At 48.9% G+C, this 27408-nt stretch overlaps 1 protein-coding gene across 2 annotated transcripts in view; it reads right to left on the bottom strand.

Annotated features, from left to right (window-relative positions):
- Nucleotides 1-958: 958 nt before the first annotated feature.
- Nucleotides 959-27408, bottom strand: part of SH3GLB2 (SH3-domain GRB2-like endophilin B2) — a 26829-nt gene continuing 379 nt past the window's right edge. The window contains exons 2-11 of one of the 2 annotated variants that reach the window (XM_010570937.1): nucleotides 19086-19227; nucleotides 18611-18739; nucleotides 17249-17382; nucleotides 16677-16769; nucleotides 12390-12452; nucleotides 7963-7986; nucleotides 5082-5171; nucleotides 4479-4579; nucleotides 3092-3353; nucleotides 959-2439 (exon numbers count right to left, since the gene is read on the bottom strand). In XM_010570937.1, coding sequence (XP_010569239.1) covers nucleotides 2332-2439; nucleotides 3092-3353; nucleotides 4479-4579; nucleotides 5082-5171; nucleotides 7963-7986; nucleotides 12390-12452; nucleotides 16677-16769; nucleotides 17249-17382; nucleotides 18611-18739; nucleotides 19086-19227 — 1146 coding nt within the window. In that variant the 3' untranslated portion in view covers nucleotides 959-2331. The remainder of the gene's footprint in view (nucleotides 2440-3091; nucleotides 3354-4478; nucleotides 4580-5081; nucleotides 5172-7962; nucleotides 7987-12389; nucleotides 12453-16676; nucleotides 16770-17248; nucleotides 17383-18610; nucleotides 18740-19085; nucleotides 19228-27408) is intronic. The other variant, XM_010570938.1, reaches the window with a different exon arrangement.

Here is a 27408-nt window from a genome sequence, read left to right as displayed (position 1 = left end):
CCAAGCGTGGGTGGCTCACCATGACATCTGTGAATAAGCAGCATGAGACTGTAATCTTTCTGTAGAGAGCCCGTTAGAAGTAGCAATAGATTTTGCATGTGCTCTTTCCTAATGCAGAGGGAAGGGAGCGCTGGTGCCAGGAACAGACTTCCTTCTGGCTGTTCTGAGGAAAGAGACACCATTTTCTGCATCATTAAGCTGCTGCTGTTTTTGCTAAAGCTGTTCTTTCTTTAATGCACCAGGGAGGGGAATAACAGGGAAACAGGGATGTCAGTGGCCTGAGGGAAAGCTATACATACTGGAAGCTGGAAGGGAAATAGCAAGGTTAGATCTATAAAAGGGTAAAACTGTGGTAGTGGTAATCATGGCAATTGTAAAACTAACTAAAATAGTAATATGATTTGATTTCCCTGTTCCCTTTCATTAGAGTTTAACCAGAAAAACTGAGTATTGTTGTTAACACTACAGAGCATTTCAACAGCTGCTTTTCCTGGGAGTTCTTTCCAAGCTGGGTGCTAGGGACAAGGCGTTAGGATTTTAGATTAGCAGCAGATCTAGTTTCCATAACAACAAAAAAAAGTCTGTTAGATCTAGAATAGCATCTCCAGTCTCTCAGCAGCTAAAGTCATACTGCTGCTCTATTTTTGCTTCAGGTTAAGGAGAGAGCTGTTGTTTCTTAGAGTTCCTGAATCTGTAGTACAACTGAGATGTGTCATCTGGGAAAGGAACTGCAAGACATTAACAATCTTAAGGCATGGTGAGAGGGTTAGCTGGGGCAGGAAGGATTAGCAGCTTTGTTTTGCTTTTACACCCAGCTTCCAAGACTGGGATAGCAGAACGGCACAGCTCCCATCTGAGATGTCTCCCTTTGCCTCTGTGCCAGCACTGCTTGTCCCTGCAGTCGCATGGCTGGGGAGTGAGGGCAGCCCTGAACCCACACAAGATGCTGAGGCAGGAGGTCAGGCAGTTTGTTTATTGGCAAATAAGTGCTGAAAACCATGAGCCCTACATACACAGGTTCTCAGTGCCCTGTTATATTAGAGTGGTCACAATACCAATGGGGAAAGTGCAAAAGATAATAAACAAGCAAAGTTAGTTCTGACATACCGAGGGGAAGGTTATGAACAGAGAGCTTGGTGCAGGTGAGTTTCTCTTCCATCCAGCTTGAGTGGAAAACTAGTTACACAGCAGCAGAAGTCCTTTAGGCGAGCTCTAGCTAAAAAGCTCATTATAGGGTTAAAAGGCATACACACCTGAGCACTCCCTTTGAGCTAAACCACCACATACATCAAGGGCAGCCTGGATTGTTTAGTGTGTGTATGGCCAAGAATAGTTCATTGTTAGAGATAACAGCAAGTGTGACTACCCCTTACTGTACTAGGATGCACCAAGTCTGTTCACTGCTGAGATGGGAGGGGAAGCATTAGGTAAATCTGTGATCTAGGGTGAAAATAAAGTCAGGCTAAAACATGCCTGGAACAGACACACTGAAAGAAAAGCCTGGACAATTAACACAGGGAGCAAAGCTTGTAAAAAAGGCTTGTAAACTCTTTGCAGTCCCAAGAGGAGTTTCTCAGAGGAAATGCAAGCAAGATGCATGGTCCCTTGCACTGAGGTTTGATTTTTGACATACAGGCCCTATGTTATTAGGTCAGTCTTCACAAAGACATTTCCTTCCAGCTTCAGAGGACAGTTTTAGACTGAAGCCATCAGGCACCATGATAGTAAGCATGGCTCTTGGAAAGCCTTGCATTACTGTTCTCCCACAGGTGAGCAAGGTGGATGGGTTTTAACAGGCTTTTAATTCTTAAATTCAGCTTCCTTGCCTTAAGAGCTAGGACAGGTCAGAGGGTTTTGTGTGGGACACTTCCCCACTGGAATGCTTGATGGTTTGACTTAGCAGTAGAATTGCCTGAAGAAGAGGGAGGACAGGAGGGGCAGACAGGCACTAACCCACACCAGACACAAGGGACATGTAACTTAAACTCCATGAGCAGTTGCTGAGGGAGACAGCTTGCTGGCCCTGGGAAAGCCACTGTGATAAACAAGGCTAGGGTAGGGTAGGAAAAAAGTAATCAAGGAATCTTGCACCATCAAGACTAACCTCCAAGCAGGCTGCACTGGTAGTTAAGGAATTCAGTCTTGGGTGCCATCAGCCCTTTCCCAAAACCTTTCTGCAACAGTTTTACCACTTCTTTCCCACAATTCCCGTATTAGCAATGGAGTGTCAACTCTGAAGAGAGCAATGGTCTCGGATGAAGAAATCCGCATTAGAAGTGCCAGGAGATGAGGGGGTGCATTCTGCTTGTACATTCTTCTTCCTGGAGAAAATTAACTTAACAGTTCCAAGTAAGTGACAGGAACTTTCCCTTTCTGGTTCCCTCTTTCCCCTATGAGCCAGTCTGGATCCATGCCTGGCAGGCTGTACACAGTGATCATCTGGGGAGAGAAGATGGCATTAGTCAGAGCTCAGAAGTTCAGACAGGTATTGAAAGAACAGTAATTTCTGAAGTTCATATAGCAGGCATCTGTGGCCTTTCCCCAGAGCTATCTGCAGCTTTAATAAAAGAGCTACAGAAATCTGCCCAGTGATGTCCCTGTTGCCTTTTCATTCTCCAAACTGACTTAAGGTATTTTTGCATACAGAGTGGCATGATATTGCTATGTCATCCCTTCTGAATACAAAAGTTCAGTCCAGTGAACAAAAGAGTTTGCAACTTGCTGAATTTCCTTTTTTCTCAGCATGATTAGACCAGGCCTCCAGCCAGTAGCTTATCCCATTGCTCTCAGATAAGGTAGCTATATTTGCAGGTCACAGTGAAGACACTAAGTATTGGGGTATTTTGTTAGCTGAGTACAGTTAGACTCCAATAGGAATAGAAGAGTTATTGGGGTGGTGTTCTTAAACAGCAAATGGCCACAAGCACAAGCTTACTGCAACTCAGTGGTTGCTAGTGTCAAGGAAAAGACTCTATGAATAGTTCCATAAATCAGGGCTTTTGAGCCAGGAAAAGTAACCAAGACCTTGCTGAGCATGCAATGTGCTGCTAGGCAGTTATAGCAAAATTCAATGCAAAGGAAAGCTACCAACCTCATCTGCAAGAAGTGCCAGCTCAGTGCTGTCAGCTGCTTCATAATCATAGAGGACTCTGGCCTTCCGTGTCCCACTGGCAGGAGGCTTGACTTCATTTGGGTTGAGTACACTCTCTGCCACAGTATTAGGCACTCCAACAATCGTGGGCACAACTGGAATAGTAGGCACAGCAGGGAGTGTGGCAGCAGCAACAGCTGGAGGAGAGGTAGCAGCTGGGGGAGATGAGGACTCAGCATTGCCTACAAATGTGCCTGAAAATCTGACACAGGAGGGAAAAAAAAGCAGAGTTCAGTATGTCTGTAGTATAAGGAAGCAAGAAAGAGCTCTTTTGTTCAGTAATTACACTGCAGAGATGATGCTCAAGAGTTCTAGCTAACAACTGTAACATATCTACACTGCCCTTCAAGTGGGGAAATGCATTCAGTTCTCAGGTGCTGAGACTATGCAACAGGTAGTATTTGTCTGCTTATTTTGATTCCAGTGTCCTGATACAGGGCTGGCACCTAACTTGCAGAGTACAAGACTGAAGCATGGCACCAGAGAGGGGTCTGGGCAGGTGCTATTCTTGGCTCTGCAGCTGTTTTACTGGGTCTGTTGTGCTGTGTCCTTGCCCTGCTCTCATGTGGTCAGTGTTACCTGTTTAGTCTGCTAGTTCTTCAGGAGAAGGACACTCATTGTTGCTGTTAAACTGGATACCACAACTGGAGGCTGCCACGCTTTCTGGGCTCTCTAGACAGAGGCAGCTCAAGCCTCATTTATCTGTAGATACCCACCTCTGCACTAAGGGAGTGCAGCTCAGGCTCTTGCAGCGAGTCTGCAGAGACTCTAGAGTGTGGCTGAGTCAGAGAGCTCTTAAAGCTAGTTGTGTGCAACATCTTACTTACATTTCTCCTTTGGAGCTGCAAGCATGGAAAAGAATGGAACAGGAGTAGTGAGTGATCATGTAGAGGCAACAGCCCCTCCTGGGTCAGGCCACCGCGCTGATGTGGCAGGTAACAGACAAAACAGCCCTGCCTGCGCCCACGGGATGTGCAGCCAGCAGCACAGAATTAGTTACTGCTGCAGCTGAGCACACTCAGGCTCGCTGCTTGGCAACAGGAATTTGTCTCCCATATGATTTGACTAATCTAGAGGAAGAATGTTCAAACTCTCATAGCCATCATGCTTTGAGATGAACATATAAAACCCAGATGAATCCAATGGCAAAGCCTGCTCTAAATGCACTGCCATTGGGATTGGTCACCATTCCGTAAGCTCAGAAGCTCTGTCAGAGCTTGGAGGGGGCTTTAAAACTTCTCCCCAACATTATGATGTGGGATGGGGAAGGAGGCCTGAGCTAGGGGTAACCAGATGAGGGAGTAGTAAAAGAAGTCTCTTTTCTCACCTGCCCAGTTGCTTCTGCAGGTCCAGCATGTATTGGTAACACTGAGCGTAGTAGTTGGTCTGAGACTCCACAAACTCATGGAGACAGCGAAGATGATTCACCTGGAGGGAGAAGGACCATAAGACGGTCTGTGAGCTTGGGTGCCAGGCACAGGAACCCTCTTCCTGCAGCTACTTCCTACCCCAAGGGAAGCAGACTTGTGCAGGCCAGCATTTAAAAGAGTTACTTGGTTGGCTTGAATGCACTGATTTGTTAAGTTTGGGAATGTTGCATAGGCCCAAGGGTGATCTCAGAGAGAAGGCTGCTTGGGGCACTACAGCCATGCCCATGTGGCTAGCCCACAGCTCTAGTGTTTCTCTGGCTTAGAAACATTTTGAGGACTGCAGAACTGCAGATGCCACAGTGGCACTGCTTGTGCATGGTTCATTATGTTTTTACTTTGAGCATTCCAGGTCTTATGAGGCTGCTGTAGGATCCAAATTTATGACCTCTTGTACCTCTACTCCCAATGCAGGATTCCATCATCCTCTTGGCATTCTTCTAGAAAGGAGCCAAGAATCTGTGTAGTCCCTGGCACCCCCCCAGTTACCTAGGAAGACTCACATGTGTGCTGCTGATCCCCTCCAGCAGGAGACGTGTCACCTCTGCCTGTCGATCAAACTCAGTCTGTGTGAGCCGCAGCTCATGTTCTGCCTGCAAAACAGGACAGGGTGTTCAAGACAGCACAAGGCAAGGACCCCTATTCTGCCTCTTCCAGGGAGAGGCAACACCCACCTCCTCCACCAGCATGCCCCTTTGACACCGAGACAAGTGTGTTGCTGGCTCAGTAGGATCCACGTGCACCTGTGACACTGAGCATCAGGCACAAGACACCCTGGGTTAGGATCCCAGAGGCCTCTGGCTGTATTTCAGCTTGATCCTACATTGGATCATTGCAGGTCATGGAACGGCAGCTCAAGACTGATGCATCAAGCTAGGAAGCTCCTAATCCCACAAGACTAGAACATGAAGATGGAGAGGCTTTGTTAATCCTGAGGTATGTGGAAAGCCAGTCCCATGGCAGCACTTGTCATTTCAACTCCCTCTTTCTAAGCCTAAGGTGTAGGAATGTGAATGCCTCCCTAAGTTTCTCTCCAGCAGTGCAACTTCTGCCAGTATCCTTTTTATCATCACAGAACAAAGGCTGAGGCCACAAGAGCATTTACCAAATTGATGTTACTGACTAAATCTCTCTGCAATGGAGATGAACACCCCAATCCAACTTCTACCCAAGGCTCTCTTTTGAAGCTACTTGCTTATTTTGAGCTAGGAGGAATTAAACAACAGTTAATAGAAGGAACTATGCAGCAGACATTGGGAATTCAAAGACAGACTGATACTGGAGACCCTCTTTACCAAACAGACAGAACATATCTCCCCCACCAGCAAACAGCATATTTACACTAGGGCAGTTTAGCAGTACCAGAAAACCCAGGTGGATCCTTGCAAAGAAAGAGCTCCAGAAGTGTTGGAGCAGTCAGGTGCTCTGGTGCCTGCTCTCCCTTCCCACTGCCAGAGGGAAAGAGGTGACAGGCACATTTGTTCTCTCTAGCATATATTATTCCTTAATGCCACTCAGAACATGCCAGTTCCCTCTTGGAATGTGCTGTGACTGATAGCACAGAAGAGTGATGTCCACTCAGCTACAGCTTACTGGAAGGAGTATGGGTTCTGTGTTCTTTCCCCCTTCTCCAGGAGGGTGCAGCAATCGGAGGGCTGCCTGCCTTGGTGCAGTGGTTCCTGCATGGCCCCAGTCCTGGGAGAGAGCTCCTTTTGCTGCTTTGGAAATGCCCTGATCAATCTGGCACTGGAGCGACTTGTCTGGAATTGACCCCAGAGGGCTAATCGCAGACAGGTTGATAATCTCAGAGCAGAGGCCACATCGCTGGTGTTTCTGAGCCAGGTCTCGCCAGAGGAGAACCAGCTTTCTCAGCAGGGCAAGCTAGAGGAGCTGCTGCGGGCCATTACATCTCTCATCTGGTAACAGCACTACCAGTACTGTTGTACAGCTAGGCTAGAACAAAGAAATGCTTTGACTGTCTTCTAATCAGATTTGTCTATTTTAAGCTACAACTGATCTATTTTCTTGCATCCTCTGTATGAAAGGGATTATTTAAAGGAGAAGGGGGAATGTTACAGGAAATACCAGTGCAATGCCTTACTAAACACCAAGAGATTCTTGCTCCAGTGAGCCAAGCAGAGGCTTCAGTAGCAGCAGAGCTATTTGAAACTCGTGACAGGCAGACCCAGCTCCATTTCGCACTGCCTGGGATTTGACTTTCCCTGCTAGCTCCAAGCAGTTGCAGGATGTAGTTTCCTATAAAGCCAGCACCAGACTGTGACCTGGAAGATCCCTTCCAGTCTTGTGCTTCTCCAAGACGCAGAGAGCTTTGAAGTTTACTGACATACTTTGGTCTATCCAACTAGGATAGACAAACAGAGCCTTGCATACTTAGAAGTGACTGCGGTCAGCTTATTTGTTTGAGGGACTGAAGGGTTTAAAGTACAGGATGAGCTGGTTCAAAAACAGCCAGTCTGCTCTGATGATGCATTTAGAATAAGGCAGTAAGAGGTTGCTATCATGCACAGCATGCAGGAATGTGCCATTCTACCACCTTGCAGTTCAGGCTTCAGGCTAACATCTGCTGGGGGTGTTTGAGGTATGAAAGGCAATGGGATCCCAGAAGCTATCTCTGGAAGCTCCATACCATGCTGGAGCTCCACAGGGAGCTCACCCTGGTCTCTAGTCCACTAGAAGCCCTCCATCCATCTTCACGGACAAGTCACACTCCCCTTGTGGAGCCCAGAAAATAAACAAGATCTGGGACTTTGCCTCCATGGATCCACTCAGAAGGGGAAGTGCATCTCACCCAGACAGAATCAACCCCACAATAGGCTCCAAACCTCCCACCCTGCCCTCCTGACAGAGCTGTTCCCTCCAGCAGCTGGAGCTGTTCATGGGGAAATCCTCTGTCCTTGCTTCAGCTCTGCTTAGAGCTTCTCTTCAGACCCCAGAACAAGCAGGCAAAGGGGCTACTAGAGGCTACTGCATGGCACATGCAAAGTTGGAGCAGGCAGGGCCTTTGCCACGTGAGCAGAGCTGAATCACATCACAGTGCATCACCTCTGCTCCTGCGACACCAGTGCAGCGTTCTCAGAGTTGTCTTTTATCACATACAAACGCACGCCTGGTTTGCCTAGGAAGTCTCTCGCACCAGGTACAGCCACCTGGCCCACAAGGCAGGCCCTTCCCAAGCTGCTGTCAGAGTCACACTGAACCATAGAGCTGCAGGATCAGGACTGGGGCTGACAACAGCAACATCCCACTGATCCTCCCCTGCGTGTGTGCAGGCACACCAGCAGGAAGGAGTCCACAGCACCCCCGCCCCCTGAACACCGACAGCACTCCCAGAAGGTTTGAGCACAATTTCAGCTGGATACTTACTTTTTCCACCTCGTCGCTCCAAAGCTGTAGCGGCCACAGAGCAACAGGAAAGGAGATCAGTGTTGGAGACATCGAGAAGCACTTGGCATTAACACCAATTGGCAAGGGCACTCCGTGGACACAACAGGCCAGCTCCAGGGACAAGCTAGCCCTTCACCCAGCAGCAGCTGCCAGACTGGTGCCCCTTCCCCTCATTCCTGCACCCTTGAGCTCAGTTTCACAATAGAAGAGCAAGTCCATGCCACCAGAGCCAGCAGCACTCCAGCTCTGCTCCCTGCCAGGGCTGTTACAGCAACTGCATTCAATGGGCTCCAGGAAGAAAGCAATTAAGCAGCAGAGTTGTCTCAACAGCAAGGGTTACTTTACTGAAGCCTACAGAGGCTGATGTTGAAGGACCGCCCTTCTTTTAGGATTGTGGGGTGGCAAGTGAGCTGCTTGAGCCCATGAATAGGGCCTGGGAGCTGCCATGAGCTCAAGCCAGACAGAGGCCAGTGTTCCTCACCTACTGGTCTAGAGAGCTCAGGTTAACAGGATCATAATCCAGCCAATCTGTGCTACCAACAGGCATATTTAGCTACAGCAAGGAGGAAGCAATGGCTGGATGCTGCCTTTGAGCCAGGCAAAACATCACACTACTCCTTCCCACTCTCCTCACCCACAGGGGCATGATCGGGGCAGCACAACACTGCCAGCTGCTTACTGGGATCTGGCTCCAGGACATGAAACAATTGGCAACATAACTCAGGCACAGCAATGGGAAAGGGAGGGAAGAGGTAGAAAAACACATTGATCCTTCCCAGAGGTCCTTGGCTTGGCCTTTCGTCAGCAGACTACTACTCCCTCAGCCCTCGCAACATGAAGAGGAATCATCCTGGATCAACTGGGAGCATACCAGCCTGCCAACAACACCCCACATCAGTGGAGCCAGGGGAGAGATGAGGACCTTAGCTTCACCCTCCGATGTCACCTTTGCAGATTAGGGAAGTTCACCATAGCATGGCTGAATTTGCACTGCAGGCACCTAGGAGCCCTGTGCTGGAATCTGTGGTGTCAGAGGGAGAACACACTCAGTTTAGACCCAGGGTCTCCCAACTGAGCCTTGTTGAGGTTTGCTCACCAGCAACTGCCCTCAGGTGCAGAAACAACTTCACCAGCCAATATAAGGAGCACCTGCAGAATCTACCTGCGCTGGTGAAGGGCTGGAGGAAGGTGTTGTGCCAGGCTCCTTGGCTTGCTGCCGGCTCCTGTTCTGGCTTCTGCCCCCTGACCTGCAGCTCAGCTCCTGTTCCATGGTACATAGCCTGATTGGCATCTCTTCTTACTTCAGCAGAGTTATTGTAGCTGGTTCCCTTACGATCACAGGCTGTCCCTGTGCAGTGCTCAGTGCACTGCAGCTGGGTGTCTCCTCTGACCTTTAGGTGGATGTTTTGTTACTGTAAATCAGAAACTGGTTCAAACAACGCTTGCAGAATTTCAGCCATGTGTGGGGACATAAGCCCCCTTCCCTTCTCAGTCTGAGAGCTCCTACTCTGGAAGGCAGATGGTGGGAAGAGCCTTGTAGGCAGCTGAGAAGCAGGCCCTAGCCTGAACTGCTGCTCTGGCACAAGACCTCTCTTGGCACACCCTCATGTGTTTGGAGGTTTACTATAGGGGCGATGGGAAGCTTTCACTCTGGCCACAGGTCTTCCTACTTAGATGTTGTAGACAGTACTGAAACCATTTCAGGCCCAGTTGATCCTTGTAGTACTCACTGAATTCATAGCCAGATCTGTTTCTCTTTTGTTGGCCTTGCTGTGCAACCTCCAGCTCTGACCCTATGGTGCTCTGGGGCAGTCCAGCTTTGCCCAGATCTATCCCTGGGCTAAGGCACTACGTGGCTCTAGTCAGAAGCATTTCGGACAGCTCAAGGAGCAGAAAAGGCCATGATCTGCACCTATCTTCCTCCACCCCAGCTCAAGCCAGAGGAACCCTCTTTAAGGCACTCAATATGTTTTTCTTGGAATCATTCCTAAGAGTACAGCACATGACAAGGGGCAGGGTCTGAGAGAAAGGGATATTTAGGCTTACGCAGCCCATGTACACCTTCTTACACAAACCCAAAAGGTCAGTGTGGGAGAGAGGAGAAATGGCTCCTCAGCCTCCAACTCATACAAAACGAGGGAGGTGCTTGTCTCCAGATGGATCTAATTCCATCTAAGCCCTCCCTGTTATAGAAGGGGGGGGGGGAATAAAAGCACCATGTTATCCACCTCTCAAAAAAGCAACAACATAAATTTAGAATCCAAATCAGAGCCCTGCTGAGAGCGTATGGTCAAGGAGAGAGCTGACCTGTTTGCTCACCTGTAAGACAAAGTTGTAACCTGGGCATAAGCAATCCCTCACTCCAGAAAGGAGCAGAGCTCAACAGCAAGGTGAGCAGCAGCCACTGCTCTATACTGTCAGTACACGCTAAGGCTAAAGTAGCATAAGGACTCTGGAAGAAAAGCAGAGCAACAGTATGAAGAGCTCCTACCTTGCTGCAGTGCCTGACCCTTTGGAATGAATGCTGGGATTAGAGAGCTTGTTGCAAAGCAGTCCTGCCTGCACAGAGCTGGGCAGCAGTCTGGGCTCAGCCCATATTTTGCTAATTAGAGATGCCAATTGTTATTCAAGTCACCCCTGCTAGTGCAGCTGGACTTCAGGTGGCACTTCAACCACCAATTGCAACCTCTGAAACAGTTTTGGAAGCCACAAGGACCACTGCTGGCTAGGCCAGTGGGTTTCCTACAGGTGCCCCTGGTAGAAGGCCCTGCTGTGCAACCATCAAACATGATTAAGTGATCAAGGTCAGTGCTGGCTGCTTACCTAGAGCAAGTCTGTCTCCTAGAGCCCTGCTCTGATATAATCATTGCTGCTGTTAGAGCTTCTCTAGCAGAGCTCTGAAGAGGGACCACTGAACTAGGCAGAGATGTGCCAGGGTAGACACGGGTGGGCTAAAACCCCCCCCAAATCTACTTCTCCTGTCATGTTACTGTATTTGGCATCTGCTCCCCAGAACAGCTTTGCAATACAGCAAAAGCAGATCAGCTTGCAGTTTAGTGATGACTAGACACGTTCAACTGAACATCTGGGCACTCTGCAAGATGCTAATGCATATTATACAAATCCTTGCCTTCAGGTCTGCTTTAGAAAGCCTCAGGGAATGATCAGGAAACCCTGGTCTGATCAGAGCTATTCAGAGGCAGGGAAAGCCCAGTTTCTCTCCTTTGATTCTCTTAGAGCTCAGCTTTAGTCCGTTATTGTGCTGTCCTTGGAACAGACTTTTCCAAGGGAGAAGCCGGAGCCACAGGCTCGCTGCTAGTTGCTGCACAAGGAGAGATGGAAACTGAGCAATTGCTACAGCATCACCAGTATCGGCTTCTTCCTAAGGCGTCTCATCATGGGCCTGTTACCTGTGGAAATAGTTTTCTAGCTATTCTGCAAAGCTATTTCTGATCCCAGCATCACTCTCCAAGAAGGTCAGGACAGATCCCCCTGGGAACTAACACTGATGCTATCACCTTGGACATACCTCTTTCTCCAAATGGGATGGGTTTCCCATTAATCAAATCCAACTTGTTTCCATGATGTTTTTTTGTTTGCTAGAAGGTTGGGCTGTCCTTTTTCATATCTACAGATCCCACTCCCAAATTACTCTACTAACAGGCATCAGTGTTGTTCTGAATGCTATTTAGGAAGCAAGATGATCAGTTTTCAACATTTTAACGAGAAATGTGACATTGTGCAATGGGGAGCCGTGAACACAGCACAGAAAGTCAATTGCTTGACCACAACCACTCAGTGCAACACAGTAGAGATGCAAGGGGCTAGTGACCCACCCTCAGCACATCTGACTGCATAACAGCTGCCAAAAGACTGGCCCCAAGATGAAAGGAAAAAAAATTACCTCTATTTGCAGAATAGACAAGCCTGCACTGTCAGCCTACTGCATTATTGACACGATGGGTGGCAGAGTGATTCCTCCACCTTTGCTTCTCTTGACCAGTGACAAAGCCTCTGAGCACTGACACCACAGTACTGATCAGGCAGTCATGCATGTGACATTGCCAATGTACAGCTGGAACCATCCAGAAAGGCTAACCTTTGAGTTTTTTTCCTTTCAATTGCTCCACTAGCAATAAAAAAGTCAGAAGATTCCCACTAGAAATGTGGAAAAGGCATTGGCAGAGAAACTGTAAAGCAAACCAAGCAGCAGAAGTGCCAGACCCTAACCATGCACCCCTAATAGGGGTGATCTGCATCCTTAAGGTTGAGTCAGAGGAACCCTGGGCAGCCCATGTCACATTAAAATGTTGAAAACAGCAGAGCACTAGGCCTGAGTTTAAGTCAGGTGGAGAGAGGGGCAGGAAAAGGTTGGAGAGGCAACATCTAGGAGGAGGCAATCTTACCGCTGATGCGCTGGCGGAGAGAACGTAATTACGAGGTCTAGTCTCCTGAAAGTCAGGCACAGCCTAGTGGGGGAATAGAGTTTCATGTACAAGTCACGCAGAAGAGTCGGTCGGACAATGGATGGAAGAAGGGACTAGTGGGTTGTTTTTTTTTTTTTCCTGTCTGTGCTGGGAGCTTAGTTCTAATTCCTATGGGATGGCAGGAGGGAGGTCTCCCAACAGTCTGGGCAGTGGTGCATGGAAGCTCTCCCCAGGTGGAAGCCAGGCTTGCGCAAGAGGAGGTGGACTGGCTCATGCAGTCACTCTGGTACTTGAACAGCAGATATTTCTACTGTTAGAAACTCTGCCTGTACTTACAGCTATCCGCTCATACAGCAACCAGTTGGAGTGGAGATGAGACAGCACAATCTCAAATTCATTTCCCATTCCCTTGCAGCCAGCAGGTTGCTCATGTCACGTTGGCTCAGTCCAGTGGGCAGGACCTTCTTTCCCCTTGCTTCCCACCTACAGTCCTAGAAGTGTCCCTGCACAGGGCCTTGTCATTAAAGTGGGCATGTTTACTAGGATCAGAGCACCCTTTCCACCGTGCCTTTTGAAGAAACAACATCTATTTGTTCTTACTCTCACCAAGCCTCTGGGCATGTTTCCTCCTAACAGACTCAGATCTGCTATAGTAAGGGGCATGGCTTAGCCAAAGCAGATCTAATCCAAAGCCTTGCTGTTGCCAAAGGCAGTGTATGAGTTTTCATCCCAGAGGTCAGAAAACCTCCAAGCCATCTTCTCCATAGCTAAACCTCTGCCCTGGGGCAGGAAGACTTAAGCACTGGATGTTTTCCTCATTGGGAATGCAAGGGATCCAGTCCATCCCCACACCTGTGTGGGCTCCCTAACCATCACATAACATGGTCTCTCTATTCAGCTAAGCTAAGACTCCTAGGACAGCCTTTGGCTGTAGCATCACCCAAACAGATAAGCCAACAAGCTAGCTTACATCAGGACCATCACGCTGGTGCGGTGGATCAGGGTATCCTCCTGGTCAGCTTTTACTGTGCAGTGGGTTGGTGTGCAAGGCTGGCACACAATCCAGCTGTAACCCAGCTATGTTGTTAATCCTCTCAGGCCCCACATTTCCTCTCCCAGGTCCAGGTTAATCTCTTTGCATCTCACCCAGATCTACTTATACACATGCTGACCCGATTTGCTGGGCCCCGAGCAGGCTGCTGGAATGAGTGACCAGTGTGTAGAAGAGCAGTCAGGCAGTCCCAACATGAGATTTTTTTTTTTTAAACTGTCTAGGAGTTTTGGGGATGGCTAGAGGAAGGAATAAGGAGGAGTGATTCCTATTACAAGTCAAACCTGAATATAGGGAGAAAAATGCACCAGTGAGATTTGAGACCAGGACAGCAATAAGCCTTGACTCCTCCCTATGAGGAGAAGATATGTTTCAAAGAAATAGCTTCTTATGCTTTTTTTTTTTTTAAAAAAAAGATCAAGAGCAACTGAAGAAACCTCTCCTCCCATTCCCTGGTCTCCAGGGAGTCCCAAAACTAGTCATAGCACATGGGATGAAGGAGGCAAGCTGCTCTTGCACTCCTATGCATGGAAAAGTTGTATTTGCAAGCAGTGGTCAAAAGGGACCCCCCTCCCTCCCCTTTCTGCTCTTGTAATGGGAAAAAACAGCAGAGCCCTGGAGCCTGGAGGATAGAACAGCACCACAACCAGATAAACCTGCCTGTCATTGTCTCTGGGCTGCTTCCCTTTCAGGAGAGGGACTTGCCACCCAACCTGACCTCCTCCTGCCTATGGCTGGAGGAGCCTGAGTGGGTCTTTACAGGAGCCCCTGCCTCTCTTGAGCACTGCTTGCAAGCAGCTTCGATGGAACTGAGTGCATGCTCCAGAGGGGCTGCAGGCACCCGACAGATGCTCCCATCTTTCTGGAGCACCTTCCCCAGGCAGCCACAGCCCTGACCACGCTCAGCACATGCTCCAGGGCCAGTCCCAATGGGACAAGGGAGATATGAATTTTCATTTAAAATGGGAAAGAGACAATGAGAGGTGTTAAAGAAAAAAATCACAGCACTGTTAGCACAGTCAATACTCACATCTCCCTCACACTGAGCAAATTACAAAGAAACAAAACAAAAAGGTTAGTAAACAAAACAGCATCAACAGGAAGGACAAAGCACAAAGTCTGAGGGAAATGCACAAGCCCAGATACTCAAACAGCAGCTCACAGGTCTGGGCAGCAGCACACTTGGAGGGCCAGTCACGAGACAGAAGCTGTAGAAACACAAGTTTGCACTACAGAGGGGAAGAGCAGCAAGAGAGTGGTGAGCTGGGAGAGGTGCGATACTTTAGGCCAGCTTGGATGGAGAGGTGTGACATAGGACTCCAGGCATGTTACAGGGAACATTGTGGTTTAATGATGAGTTAACATGCCTAGAGCAGAGGCAGCAGTTCTCACCCCCATACTGGGAGCTTCCACTTGTTCCTTGTCCTTCAGTAATCAGTGAGGTGCCCTGAGGCCAGGGACCCCACCTGGGGGTGGGTGGGTGCTAGCTTAAAGCTAAACTAGGTAAGAGATGGGTGCCCACAACAACAGCTGAGGTTGCTCTTGTGTTGTGTGATCTCTGTTTCAAAGAAGCAGAGTGGCTGAAACGTGGCTTGGGGTGAACACCCTGGAAAGCCTGGACTGGCTCTGCATCCTGCCTGGGGCACCCCAGCCCTGCAGTTCCAGTAGGAAACCAAGTTTCTCTTTTCCAGCTACAAGGAAGTCCCTCACCCAAGGGTCTGTGTGCAGGTGAGAGGGCTTGGGATCACTTCACATAGGAAGCAAGGTAAAGAGGGTGGAAAGGGAAGAAGCACAGGAGGTATCTGAATTCCTGCTCTGATTTGAACTTAGATAAAACAGTGGCCACCACTTCCCACTGAGACTGGGGGCACTGTCCCCTTCAGAAGGGGAATCAAAGATCCCTGAAGTTACCTTCAGTGGACCTGGGTGACCTGACTGATGAGAGGAGGCTTTTTCAAAAAGGCAGCTATCACTTTTGTTAACCCGAAGCTTTGTTCAGGGCTTTCCCACATAGGCCTGAGCACTTCCGTTAGACCTGCTGAGGGAGGCCACTGAGCTTAGCACAGCTTCCCCATATGGCATGGATGCAGTCAGAGCTGGAGAAAAGGGAAAACACCTGGGAACTGGCCACCCAGGGAGCTGCAAGGCCAGAAGCCCAGCTGAGCAGATGGCTAGAAAACAGGCTCATGGCAGGGCTCCTAGGCTGGCATCCCAGAGACTGACTGACAATGATTGCTGCCTATTCTGATTGCACACGTTTGCTAGTTGAGCTCCTGGCCCCAGGCTAGAAGCAGAACTTGGCAAGTCCTTGTGCCAACAGCCAGAGCGCTACAGGATGTCAATCTGCTTCAACAAGGCCCTCCAAGGGAACCCATCAGTGCCCAGCTACACCCTCTCTGCCTCCTGCTACACCGCCTCTGCCCAGGGAGAGCCCAGCTCCAGGAGATGCCTCAGGCTCAGGGAGCACCCTGAGCTGACAGGCCTTGTCAGCCTCAGACAAGCACTTTAAAGTGCTTATCCCCATTGTTCAGGGCTGCAGACACTGACACTGCCTGACTTAACAGTCCCTTCTGCACTGCTCTGACCTAGGACCTTTGCTAGTTTACTTGCCATGATTTCCCCAAAGCCAGAGGGCAAGACTAGCCTGTAACTAGACAGCACCATGAATTAAGTGAATAGAGAGGCTGAAGAAAGGACGTCTTGGTAGCCAGTCTGACCCCAGCTGCTCCTTACAGGCTCCTGCAGCGCTCCTGCCTGGGGAAGACTGAGTTAGCAGAATCCTAACTAGTCAGAAAGCCTGGGACAGCTGCAGAGCCCCAGCATGCTCTTCCTTTACGCACCTCCCAGCTCAGCTCTCTCTTGACTTGCTTTGAGATCCCCAGGGAAACTTAGCAAGTCCTCAGAAGACACAGCCTGTTAGTTACTAGCACAAATCATCCAGGAACCACTATCAGTCAGGAGGCAGGAGCCTGGGTCAAGTACAAGTTTCCAGACTCTGGAAGCTCAGAACTATTTGTTTCAGCAGCTCCCCCAAGGGAGGACATCTCAGGAACAGGCACATGGCTCCTGCTCCCAGTTCCCTTGCATACCAGATGAGGAATTCCCCCACCCATGCCTGCCAGAGCCAGGACATAGTAGGGCAGCCTAATTTTTGTCCATGTGAGCCAAGCCCTGGGGCCAGAAGGACGGAGAGGCAAATGAGGGGAAAAAGTTACCGCTGCTTTTGCCTCAGCAGCTTTGGCTTTCTTCAACCTGGCTTTGCAGGCATCCAGATCCAGGCGGCGGTTCTGCAGGATCCTTCGCTCTTTCTGGAAGGGACAGAAAATGGGTAAGAGCAGACTGCTTAGGAGCTGTTGGGGACAAGCTACCAGCTAGGAATCAAACCCATTTCCTTATCAAAACATGCTAGGGAGAAAGAAGCAGTTGATATGTTCATCTCATTAGCAAGAGTTTTGGGCCTGGCTGCCAGGGATACAGGCTAACCTTCTGCAAACAGGTCAGCCTACAGGTGGGTGGTGCCCACTAAGCTGCAGGAGTCAGGAAAGGAGTTACCTTCCTCATGCACATCAGCTGGCAATCCTTCCCTGCCAGAGAGGGAACCCTGAGCAGATTGGTACTCCTGAGGATTGGTACTCCCCTATCTTTGCATTCTTTGAGGGGAGAGGTATGGAGTCCTCCGTTCTCATAGGGAAGGAAAATGAGTTCTTCCAGCACTGTTTCGCTCTCCTCCCACCCTTCTTATCTTCAGTGATGTGACAAACTTCCCCTTCCCTGCTACCATACTTACAGATATGGTTCGCCAATCCCCTTCCAGGAAGTTGCGCAGTGGGGTCAGGAAGTTGATTGAGGCAGAGTGGATGAAGTCCCGTTCTGCTGCACCTAAGCGCCTTTGAGTCTCTCCAACTTTTATCAAGGTCTTCCCTGCAATAACAGGAGCCTTCAACTCCAGAAGAAACCAATTAGCATTGTGTTGGCTTCAGCCAACTTGCCCAGAGCTACCATGCTCCAGTGTTGGGTGACAAAGGCACAGTGTACTCTGCCTGGGCAAGGTGACCATACCCATACCACACCAGCTTCAGTCCTAACTACAGTTTGCTTTTAGCTTGACGGCCTCTTCTCAGCTGCTCCCAGTGCAGCTTTGATCTTATCCATCTGCTGAGGCACTTACTCTACTTATGTCCTTTTACTGCTACACCTGCTTGCACAGAATGATCTTTGTCTCATAAAACAGAGACACAGGATCAGAGCAGCAAATTAAAAAGCACCAGAGCAGAAAAAAATGAGTTGATTAGGCAGCACTGGCTATAGATGCAGTTATAGCTGTTCTGCCTGTAACAGGACTCACTATTGAACAACTACTGATTTGGAGAGCAGTAACAAAGCTCACGGCAGAGGCAAGGACAGCTGGAAGTTAAGGCTATGCTTCTGTGCAGGTCTGCTCCTTAAAGAAGCCCAAAATTCCACCAGGAAGGGGCAACTTAGGATTTAAGAGTAGAAAGATGCTCCGCATGGTTGGGAAGGGGCCTGTTGAGGCTTGTAGCCAAGCACCAACCTTCCCAAGTCTGTTTTCTTATTCTATTTCTGCTGAAAAAGATTTCCACCCTCCACTTGCAGGACACAGTTAAAGGATGGTTCTCCTGTTCAGAGTCTAGAGAAAGTCTGTGCAACTAGACACCACCTGAGACCAACAATATGCTCTAACTGGACAAAGCTAAAGCCATTCACTGCAACTCTGTTCAGGCTAGTTTAGAAAGCCACAGAAATAGCACAGAACAGTTTGTGTACTGTAACTAGTTCCACTAGCTACCCTGGATCCATGTGTCTATTTCTTCTCTAGCTCTGCCAGACTTGAGGACTATTAGGAATGGAGGGACCCCTGCCCCTTTTCCCCCACAACATGAAGCATGCTTTGCTGTGGAGTAAGACTTGGCTTCCTACTCCAGATGGGCTGTTTGCTTCTGTGCTAGAGAAGATTCTTCTCTGGCAACAGTTTTGACATGCTAATAGGCAGGTTGCCACAGGGGGAGCAGGCTACCCTGCCCCCTTCAAGAGGCATGCTGCAGAAGTCTTAACCCAAAACCATAGTGGGGATACTCTCTTTAAGAAGGGGTGGATTCCCAGGGCTTTTTAATTAGCCAGGCTGACTTACCGTAAGGTGTCCCTGGCCCAAAGTCGTTAGCTGCTTCCGTCATGTACTGTGCCAGCAGCTCCCCATTGGTGACCCGGGAAGGCACCTTCCGGTCAAGCTTCTCATAGAGGAATTCTTCTACTCTGGCACCTGGAATGAGGATACCACCAATGTTACAGGATGGAGGATGAAGGAGGAGCCCTTGGAACTGGCATTCAGGGCAGCCCACCCCATGCAGGCCTCAATAATGCATTGGATAGCAAGCATCAGGAGAAGGTGTCCCCTCCCTTATCCTCAGGAGCACTGCCAGGCTGTGTAGGGCAGCAGCCAGTCATATCTCAGCTACATAGGGAAGGAAGAACAGGCCCTGCAAAGATGCGTTTCCTTCAACCCCCACAAACTCAATGCAACAGGGCTGTCTGCCAGAGGGCATGTCTTTTTACACTGAGCTGCAAGTGATATTTGACCTTCAAGCATTAGAGGAAGCTGGACTTACTAGGGTTTGGCTGTAGCAGAACTTCAGTCTGACGCAAGATCTTCTCTGTCCAGTTCTTTGTGCAGTCTGCCCTGGCCAGAAGGTTTTCAAAGTGGGCATCTAGTTCAGTCTTCTCAGCCTGGCCCAACTTTTCTTCAGTAAACTGCAGGAAGGAGGTAGTCATTAGAAGGTCCGTTCTACTAAAGCAAAATTAGTGTGCTACAGGTCTATTAAGAGACACTGAGGCTTCTTCTGTCTCATGTATTTATCTTAGAGTAGAGCTAAAAAGCCTTCAACGTGTCATTTTTTTGTTCCCAGGCATCTTTCAGGGGAAGAGGGCAAATTTTTGCCCAAGAGTGGAACAAGCCTTGAGCTAAAAATAGAGTCCAGGTTTGAAAGGTGTTCCAGAATAAGTAACTTTTAATAAGGTCTGGTACAAAAATACTCTAGTTGTGAGGAATCTATTTAAATGTGCACACGGCTTGCAGTACTTCATGCAGGAGAGCAACAGGCATCCTTCCGGTGAGGCAAGGTGCCAACTCCCTTCACCTCCTCCAAACCAACTCTATGTCCTGCAAACCCGGTGGGATCAGAAATGCCACTACTACCTCACAAGTCAGGCTTTCGTCTCATCTTATTAGACAAGCATGTACACAACATCGGTTTTGCTACAGGGCTTGCGAGTGCCCTCTGACAGCCATCAGACTGACAGCATCTGAGCAAGCACTGCCTCCCAGCTCACCTCCTGCCTTGCTGGCAGTGAGCTGCCAACTGAGCATCTGAGGTTTAAGGAGGCTCAAACTCAGGATTTAAATAAAAATGGTTCCAGCAAGTGACTCTTCCTCTAGGACACACTCTGAAGCAGGGTATTGAGAGAAATATAATGGTGTCCGAGTTCTCTCAGCACTCGGATTCATACTGGCAATGGACTCTCCTTCCCTCTGTGATTCCTTTTAAGTTTAAAATTAGCAGCAGGGAAAAGCAGGCTGTGCAAGTCTTCAGTGTTTTCATACTGGGCAGTGACATCTGACAAGCAAGGTTTGTCGGTCTGGAAGTATAGTGTCAGATGGCCTGGATACCCCCCATTGCTTCTGTGGGGGATTTCTGAGAGAACAGCCCATTCCCTCTCACCCCATCCCCATTTTCCACTTGCTTCTCTCAGTGAAGTTGGCCAACTTCAGTGTATTTTTAAGCACAATTTCCTGCTCTTGATGGAACCAGCATCTTGTTGGATCATACTAAAAGATCCCTTTAGACAGCTATGCCACTTAGGATCCTACAGAGGTTGCAGCTGTCCTTAGACCTTGTTGCTGGCCTCTGGTGCCACTGTTGAGTTATCAGGACGTGGTACTGTACAATACCTGATACGGTCAGGTGCCAAGAGATTAAAGCCTAGCTAAAACTCTCAGATGAAATACAACTCCTGTCTGATCTGCCACTTGTACCTTCTCCTCTCCCCTCCCCTATCCCTAGCTCTAGATGGGCCAAGATGCCCTCTTCATGGGGTCTTGGTCTGGTGTCTGCTGCCCCTCCTGAAAGGCCTTCTGGCAAGCTCTGTTCCTGTGGCTCTCCAACAGCCCCAGCTGCATTCACATCCAGTACAGTGCTGGGAACAAAGTGAGATAAGGAGCAAGCCCAGAACCAGCACGTGAGGCAGGCAAACAGCCTTTAGGAGTCCTGTTACCAGCCCTGCACAAATGTTACTAGATGTCAGAGATAGATAAGCCCTGCAGGTATGTTTACACAGTGACCTGTTTGGGCAAGACTGGAGCTAGAGCCAGTGAACTGCTTTGCCAGATGTCGGTGGTGACAGATACTCAACTACAAGGACAGTCACACTCCCTCCTGCAGCTCAGTGAGGACAGAGTCATCGCAGCCATCCAAAACCAGGGATTGCTTCGCCCATCTCTTCCTCAGCACCGGTAGCCCCTGGTTACTGGCACTTATTTTCAGCTCAGTCTTGCCATGGTCCCCTGGCTGTTGCTGGACATGGCTAAAAGCAGATTCAAGGTGAGAGGGTGTTTGTATTGCTTTGTACCTAACGTCTATGATTGTCTTTAGGGGACACACACGACTATCAGACATGCGTGAGCGGCTCTGATAGGCTCTGGGCTTCCTCTGTCACTGTTGGAAGCCCAGGGCTGTTTTCAGACTCTGCCAGGCTGGGCTGAGTCACTGCCATGCAGCAAACTGGGGCTTCCCAGGTATTTGGCACCAATTCGAGTCATCTGTTTAAGAGCTTTCTTAAACAAGCCAAGACTCTTTGATGCAAGCATAACAGTCTCTCTCGCCCCCCTTTCCCAGACAGTTTTTTGAGATCTCATCTCACTTTCAAGTCCAGCTCTTCTTCCTGCAGTTTAGACTCATCCTGCACCAGCATCTGCCCTGGAGCTGTCAAGCCTAAACCCAGTTTCTTATTAGCTGAATTTAGTCAGCTTCTTACAGTATTTCTGCAGAGTCAGATCACTGCTGAAGCCCTCCAGCATCTCCACAGTGCTACTGCCAGCCTCTTAAACCACTCCAGCTCTGGGGTCCTTTGCTATATTCACAAGCAGCATCTCCAAGCATCACTGTCCTTTGCAGCTGTTTTCTGTAACCCACCCCTTCACCTGCTGCAGTGGAATAACATGGGTCATTTGCACAGGACTTTGCCAGGGAGCAGCCAGGACTCAAACTCAGTTCTTGTCTCAAGTCAGGCACTAAAGCTGTCTGTCTTGCAAGAGGGCTGAGGACAGGCACCATGACCACTGCAAACCTGGGGGCTATGCCAGAAGGGGAGGATGGGCAGGAATCTTAGTCACAGCCTGTGGCTCCAAAGGGTCAGGCAGGAAAACAATCTCTTATTCAGGCTTTCTTTCAGCACTGGAAAGCACAGAATGAACATCATGAAGTGGGTGCAAGTGCATGGGAAGCTGTAACTCACATGCAGGGAGACTGTTACCCTATTTGCACTTAATTCCCTTAGTGTCTCACTCACCCCTGTCCCAGAAGTCAGCTATGCTGCAAAGTCCAGAGCCAGGCACAGCCTCGGGGCAGTTGGTACCATTTCATTGCAGGTTTCTGCAGAGTGTGCTCTTTTTCCTCCCCTGCAGCACACTTCTACCTCCTTGTCTGTGCATGGGGAGCCATTGATCCAGCTCAGCTTGACCTCTAACATGACTTTTTAGATGGGTCAGAGAACTCATTTGACTTCACACCACTACTGGGAATGTGCCATCAGGTGCAGGGGAGAGCAGGACCACCTCTTGCAGGAGCAGCTTGCAGAGAGATCATATGAAGCTTCTCATGAAAGCACAGCCAGCGAAGGAGATTAGAGGTAAGTTACACCACCTTATCCTATGAGCTGGTTCTTTTTCTTGTCTGGTGCAAGTGGAGATCTGAGCTTTCAGGTGGCAACAGGTCTTAGATGCTGATCTGCTCTTAACTGGCTACCCAAGTCAGTGTCCCCAGTGAAAAGCAACAAGAAGAACAACAGCAGTTTATGAAGTCTGCCTACTTGAGTACTTCAGGCAGAACTCTCCCATAAAGGATTTCTGTTCCTAGGAATTTGTTTTCATAACACTTACAGAAATTTCATTATTTTTCCTTCCCATTGAACAGACATAAGATTTCACTGTGAGGCCAAGAGATGCAGGAGAACAGATGAGCTGATCATACACTCATGCCTCCTGACTGTAAAAAGACAGATTAAAAATATTTTGTGTCTTGCTGCTCCTGGACTAGAGGCATTGCTGCCTTCTGCAGCACCAAATACTCCAGACTGCCACAAATGGGAGGGTTATTTGGTTTTATCAAGTTGACCTACAGGCTTGGTGTATATCCACCTGGGATGGAGTCAGGGTGGGCTGAGCACATGCAATTGCAATGCCTGGGAACCTTAAGCTCCTCCATCCTGCTGTGGTAGAACTACTCCCATTTGTTTTCTAGAAAACCTGATGGTTAGATCAACAGTCCTGCCCTGAACCAATTCCAGGATCTGCATCCTGGGATCACGTGCCAGGTCACAGCGCTGAGAGGCTCCACTGATGCAGGAAGCATCCCTGCAGCTGACCCAGCTGAGCACCACTCCCATCTTTGTGCAGGGAAGCTGATGAGGTGATTAATAATGCAGGGCAGCCTTTTGTCAAGTGCCACTCTTGCTCTCCAGGAAGAGGAGACTCGTGCTGCATTCCAGGGCATCAATAATTCAGCCAAAGGTTGGGTTTCCTCTGGGAGGCTTGGCTGGCCAGCAGGAATGCTAGATGCATTATCAGGGCCCCTGTGGGCAAACAGGCTGACAGATCAGGAGAGCAGCACTTGGGTGACAGGCCCAAAAGAAGCAAGACCATGCTGGACTGCAGATAGGGCAGCTGCCTGCGTTCACAGCTTGGGGGAAAAAAATCCCCTTTCCCTAAGAGAGTCGGTAGAGACACTGCTGGGATGTCAGGAGGGCAAGCAAGTAGAACTGAGCTGGATGGGTCCCTCTGCACTACAGCTACAATACCCAAAAAGGCAGTGCCTACAGCCCTAGAGACTAAAGGCCATCAAGGTTAGGCTTTAAAAAAAGCGCATGCATCGTTTTCTTTGCTGAAAGCATTAGCACCTTACTCCCCTTAAAAGAGAGGGCAATAAAATCCCAGTGCTCCCACTGAGTTATGCCAACACTACAGCTGTTTTGCACAATGCAGCATGAGTTGACTTGTGTCTCTTCCAGGCTTTTGTGATTTTTCCATCCCTCTCCCCTCCAGCTGGCCCAGGCCTGTATGCTGTGAGCTCTGACAGGGTAGCTGCAGCCCCCTTGCAGAGGATCTGGTGGCAGAGTTAAAGTCCTTGTACCACTTGCAGGGTGCCCAGTTCTTCCAGCTGGACATTACTTATGACTTTCCACCTTAAATCACAGATCAAACTAGGGCCAGGAGTCTTAAACCAGGAATAGTCTCCTGCACCTGACAGCAGATTTGGGCCACTGGATTTTCTGAAGCCTCTGAACAGCTCAAAATGCCGAGGTTGTGGTAACATTTGCTTTTTCGGTGATCAGAGGCATGACAGAATCAATTGAGGCAAATCTACCTCCCACCTTGTACAGGGTTGCATTAGGAAAGAAGCCATAGCCACTCAGTCAGCATCTAAAAACTACCTGAATTTCAGTGGCTCTGGACCAGATACAGAGTGTTTCAAGTATTTGGTCACCAGGAGTCAGGAAAGCTAGGCTATGAGCCAAGTGAAATGGTGCTAGAGGACAGAAGGAAGCCATTAACAGGACAGCTTGGTTAACTCATGAGCAAGGCATTTAAGAGAGGAAAAAATACTGCCCTTATAAATTCATAGGCATGTTTCAAATGGAAACATGCTCTGGCCCATACCTCTTGCCTTCAAAACCCTTTTCTTAAGTCACCTCCTGTTCTCTTGACTTTTAAGGTGTCCAGCAACCAAGGTATCAACCCCAGTAAGGTCAGCAAGCAGCAGGTCTATTTTATCTATTAAAGATAAAAGTCTATTTTATCACCACAGTTCAGGGAGATGGGGGAGTCTGTCTTTCTTCAGGAGCTTCAAGATAGAGTAAGTCAACCTCTAGCTGCTGGTAGTAATTACATTAGCAGTGGGATAAGCACCCAAAAGCTGTACTCACGCTTGGGCAATTTCACCCAGAGCCAGTTTACATCAGAACTGACAAAAGACAGACACATACAATTATTTCCAGACAACCCTGAGAGAGCCTGGCTTGCAGCCTGTCTAGAACAGAGACATCCAATGCGTTACCTTTGAAAGGAGAGTTGCCAGTTCTGTAGGGATGCTGGAGCTGTTCACATAGTTTGGGATCAAACCCACTTACTGATAACTAGAAGGTACAGCTGATCAAAGAGAAAGGTCTCATACTTCAGTAAAGATGAAGAGAATGACCTGTTTGAAGTCTGTCTGCAGGTGTTAGGGGCTATGTGATGCATCCCCTCTGAGGATACTAACTCGATGGCTGCGACCGGTGGTGCAATCCCCAAGCGAGATGCTGAATCTTGAGTTCTATATCCTTGCAGCTGACCAAGCCTAGAAGCTTGTTCCCCACTCCCTGGGTAGCAGAGCTGACCACCACCTTCACACCCCAACTTCTACCATCTGCTTTGCTTTTCTGAAGGAGGTCATAAGAGATGCCATGAAGTCTGCAGGACACTGCCTGGTCAGGGAGCCACATACACAAGCCTAGTAAGATAGTTACTGCTTATACAGCTTTGGGGAGATACTAATCACCTGCTTCCTCACAGCCACCTCTGTCCTGCTCCTGCTCGAGATGAGTACAGGATTTGTCCACCCAGGAGCACATAAGCCCTTCAAGCTGCCTAGCTTCTCCTCTGGTAGAAGTCCTGCTAGCTGGTGCCTGAGCTAGGAAGAGCCATGTAAAGGCAGCAGTGGGGTTTTGAGTTGTTTTTTGGTTTTGTTTGTTTGTTTTTTTGGTTGTTTTTTTTTCTCTCTCATGAGAGAGATCCTAGTCCAAAATCCTCCATCCAGCACCTACATTAGGTTGTATTTGACAAGTTTCAAACCAGGACTGCTCCTGCCCTAGGCCTCAGAGAAGCCACCCCAGAGGTGGCATGCTGACCATGCTCTGTCTCCTTTCCCCCTTGCTAAGCAATGCTACAGCCCTTCTTTGAGTTAAGTGTGTTGGCCAGACAGCAATAGCTAATGCTGTCTGAGTGGCACAGCACATAATGGCCAGTCCATTTATCTCCCAGTCATTGCAGTTCCAGTAAAACATCACTTTGTTAAATGCCTGGAGCCAAAGAAAGCATCTCCAATGCTATAGAAAACCAAGCTTATTCTAGGCAGGTCCTATTCCCCTCCTAGATCTGCTGTGCTAGAGTGCTACAAACCCAATCCTTACTGCCAACAGCAGATCTCAACTGTCATTTGTGGCTCTTGGTGGAGATAGGGCAGTGCTCACCCACACTAGCAGCAGGACTCTGTGGGGACAGCCCAAATAGGCCTAATTCCCTCAGCAATTACATCTCAGAAAGTGGTTTTCAGCCTCAGTGATCCATTTCCTTCCAGTCTCCCCTCCTTACACAAACACTTGCACGCTGTCTACAAGTACCAGTGCCCATTTTGTTTCAAGAAATTACTATTGTAATTAGGCATATGAATATTCATATACAGGATTATGTGGAGTAGGTGTAGCAGGCAGAAGCCACTATTTATAAATGCCTCCTTGCTCTAGAATCACTGTGTGCAGACACTGTTCCCATGCCTGTCTCCTTCCTACGCCTTGAAGCTGAAAACCACTTATCAGAGACTTACAATAAGGCTTCTAAACACAAGATTTCTTTACAGCATTTCTTCCTTTCTTCTGCTACCAAGGTCATTTGCATGAGAACAGCATCTTTAAGCTTTCCATCTGCTCCTTATTTTGCACCTGTAGTTAATATCTCTCTTTTTCATAACATATGACTCATTGGCACGGTTACAGGAGGTGATATCTGTTTACAGGAGACCAGTTCCTAAAGAGCCAGAATTACTCCACTGCACAGAAGGCTTGGAACAAGACAGCACTGCTCTGTTTGTTTATCAACCCCCACACAATAGGTAGAACAAGAAGCCCAGTCCCAGAGTCACCACCTGGACTTCACTTTTCAGGCAGGATCCAAACCAACTCTGACTTGCCTCTTTCCTCTCCTGCCCAGCCAAAAGCAGTTTTCCAGTTGTTACGTCTGGGAAGTGGACAGACTCAGAAGTCACACCTCACCACCTGCTGCACACTTTGCTCCTCAGGGGTAGCCACATTTCTTCACGCCACAGCTCCAGGGAGTCACTGCATCCCCAGGCAGCTCCTGATCTCAAGTTTGTGAAGGACGGTCCCGATGCCACATTAGCCCACCGAGACACTGCTTGCTCAGCCTCAGCAGCTCCTTCCCATCACTTTTAAGAGTACCAGGTTTTGTCAGGGCCTGGGAGCTACTGTTACCTGACCTCCTGAGGTACAGACCATCTGCAAAGCCATCTCTACCACATCTCCCTAGCAAAAGGGAAACAGTTCCCCGATGGGTCTGGGCACAGCTAACTGAACAGCTGTTTGCAAGATAAGCTTTTCTTTAAGAACAACCATGAGGCAAGCAAAGTCCTCTCCACACTCCTCTGTCCCCTGCCCCAATCGATGTATTGGTTAGAAGCATCTCTGGGGCTGTTCGCCTTATTAACCTTTACCAGACCTTCTCACCGCAGCAGCAGCACCAGGGTTTACCTTTGCTCCTGCTCGGGATCGTTCAGCACCACTCGGAGCCCCCAGTGCCCGGAGGTGGCTGCTCCGGGGGCTGTGGCTCACTCAGGCAGCCCCATCCACCTCCAAAAATCATTCTCCAGCCTCCCTCGGGCTGGGGGG

Source organism: Haliaeetus leucocephalus, unplaced genomic scaffold (genome assembly GCF_000737465.1).
Source record: "Haliaeetus leucocephalus isolate CR32 unplaced genomic scaffold, Haliaeetus_leucocephalus-4.0 Scaffold306, whole genome shotgun sequence".
In the NCBI taxonomy this organism is placed as follows: Eukaryota; Metazoa; Chordata; class Aves; order Accipitriformes; family Accipitridae; genus Haliaeetus; species Haliaeetus leucocephalus.
This window is presented reverse-complemented; position numbering and strand designations above follow the sequence as displayed.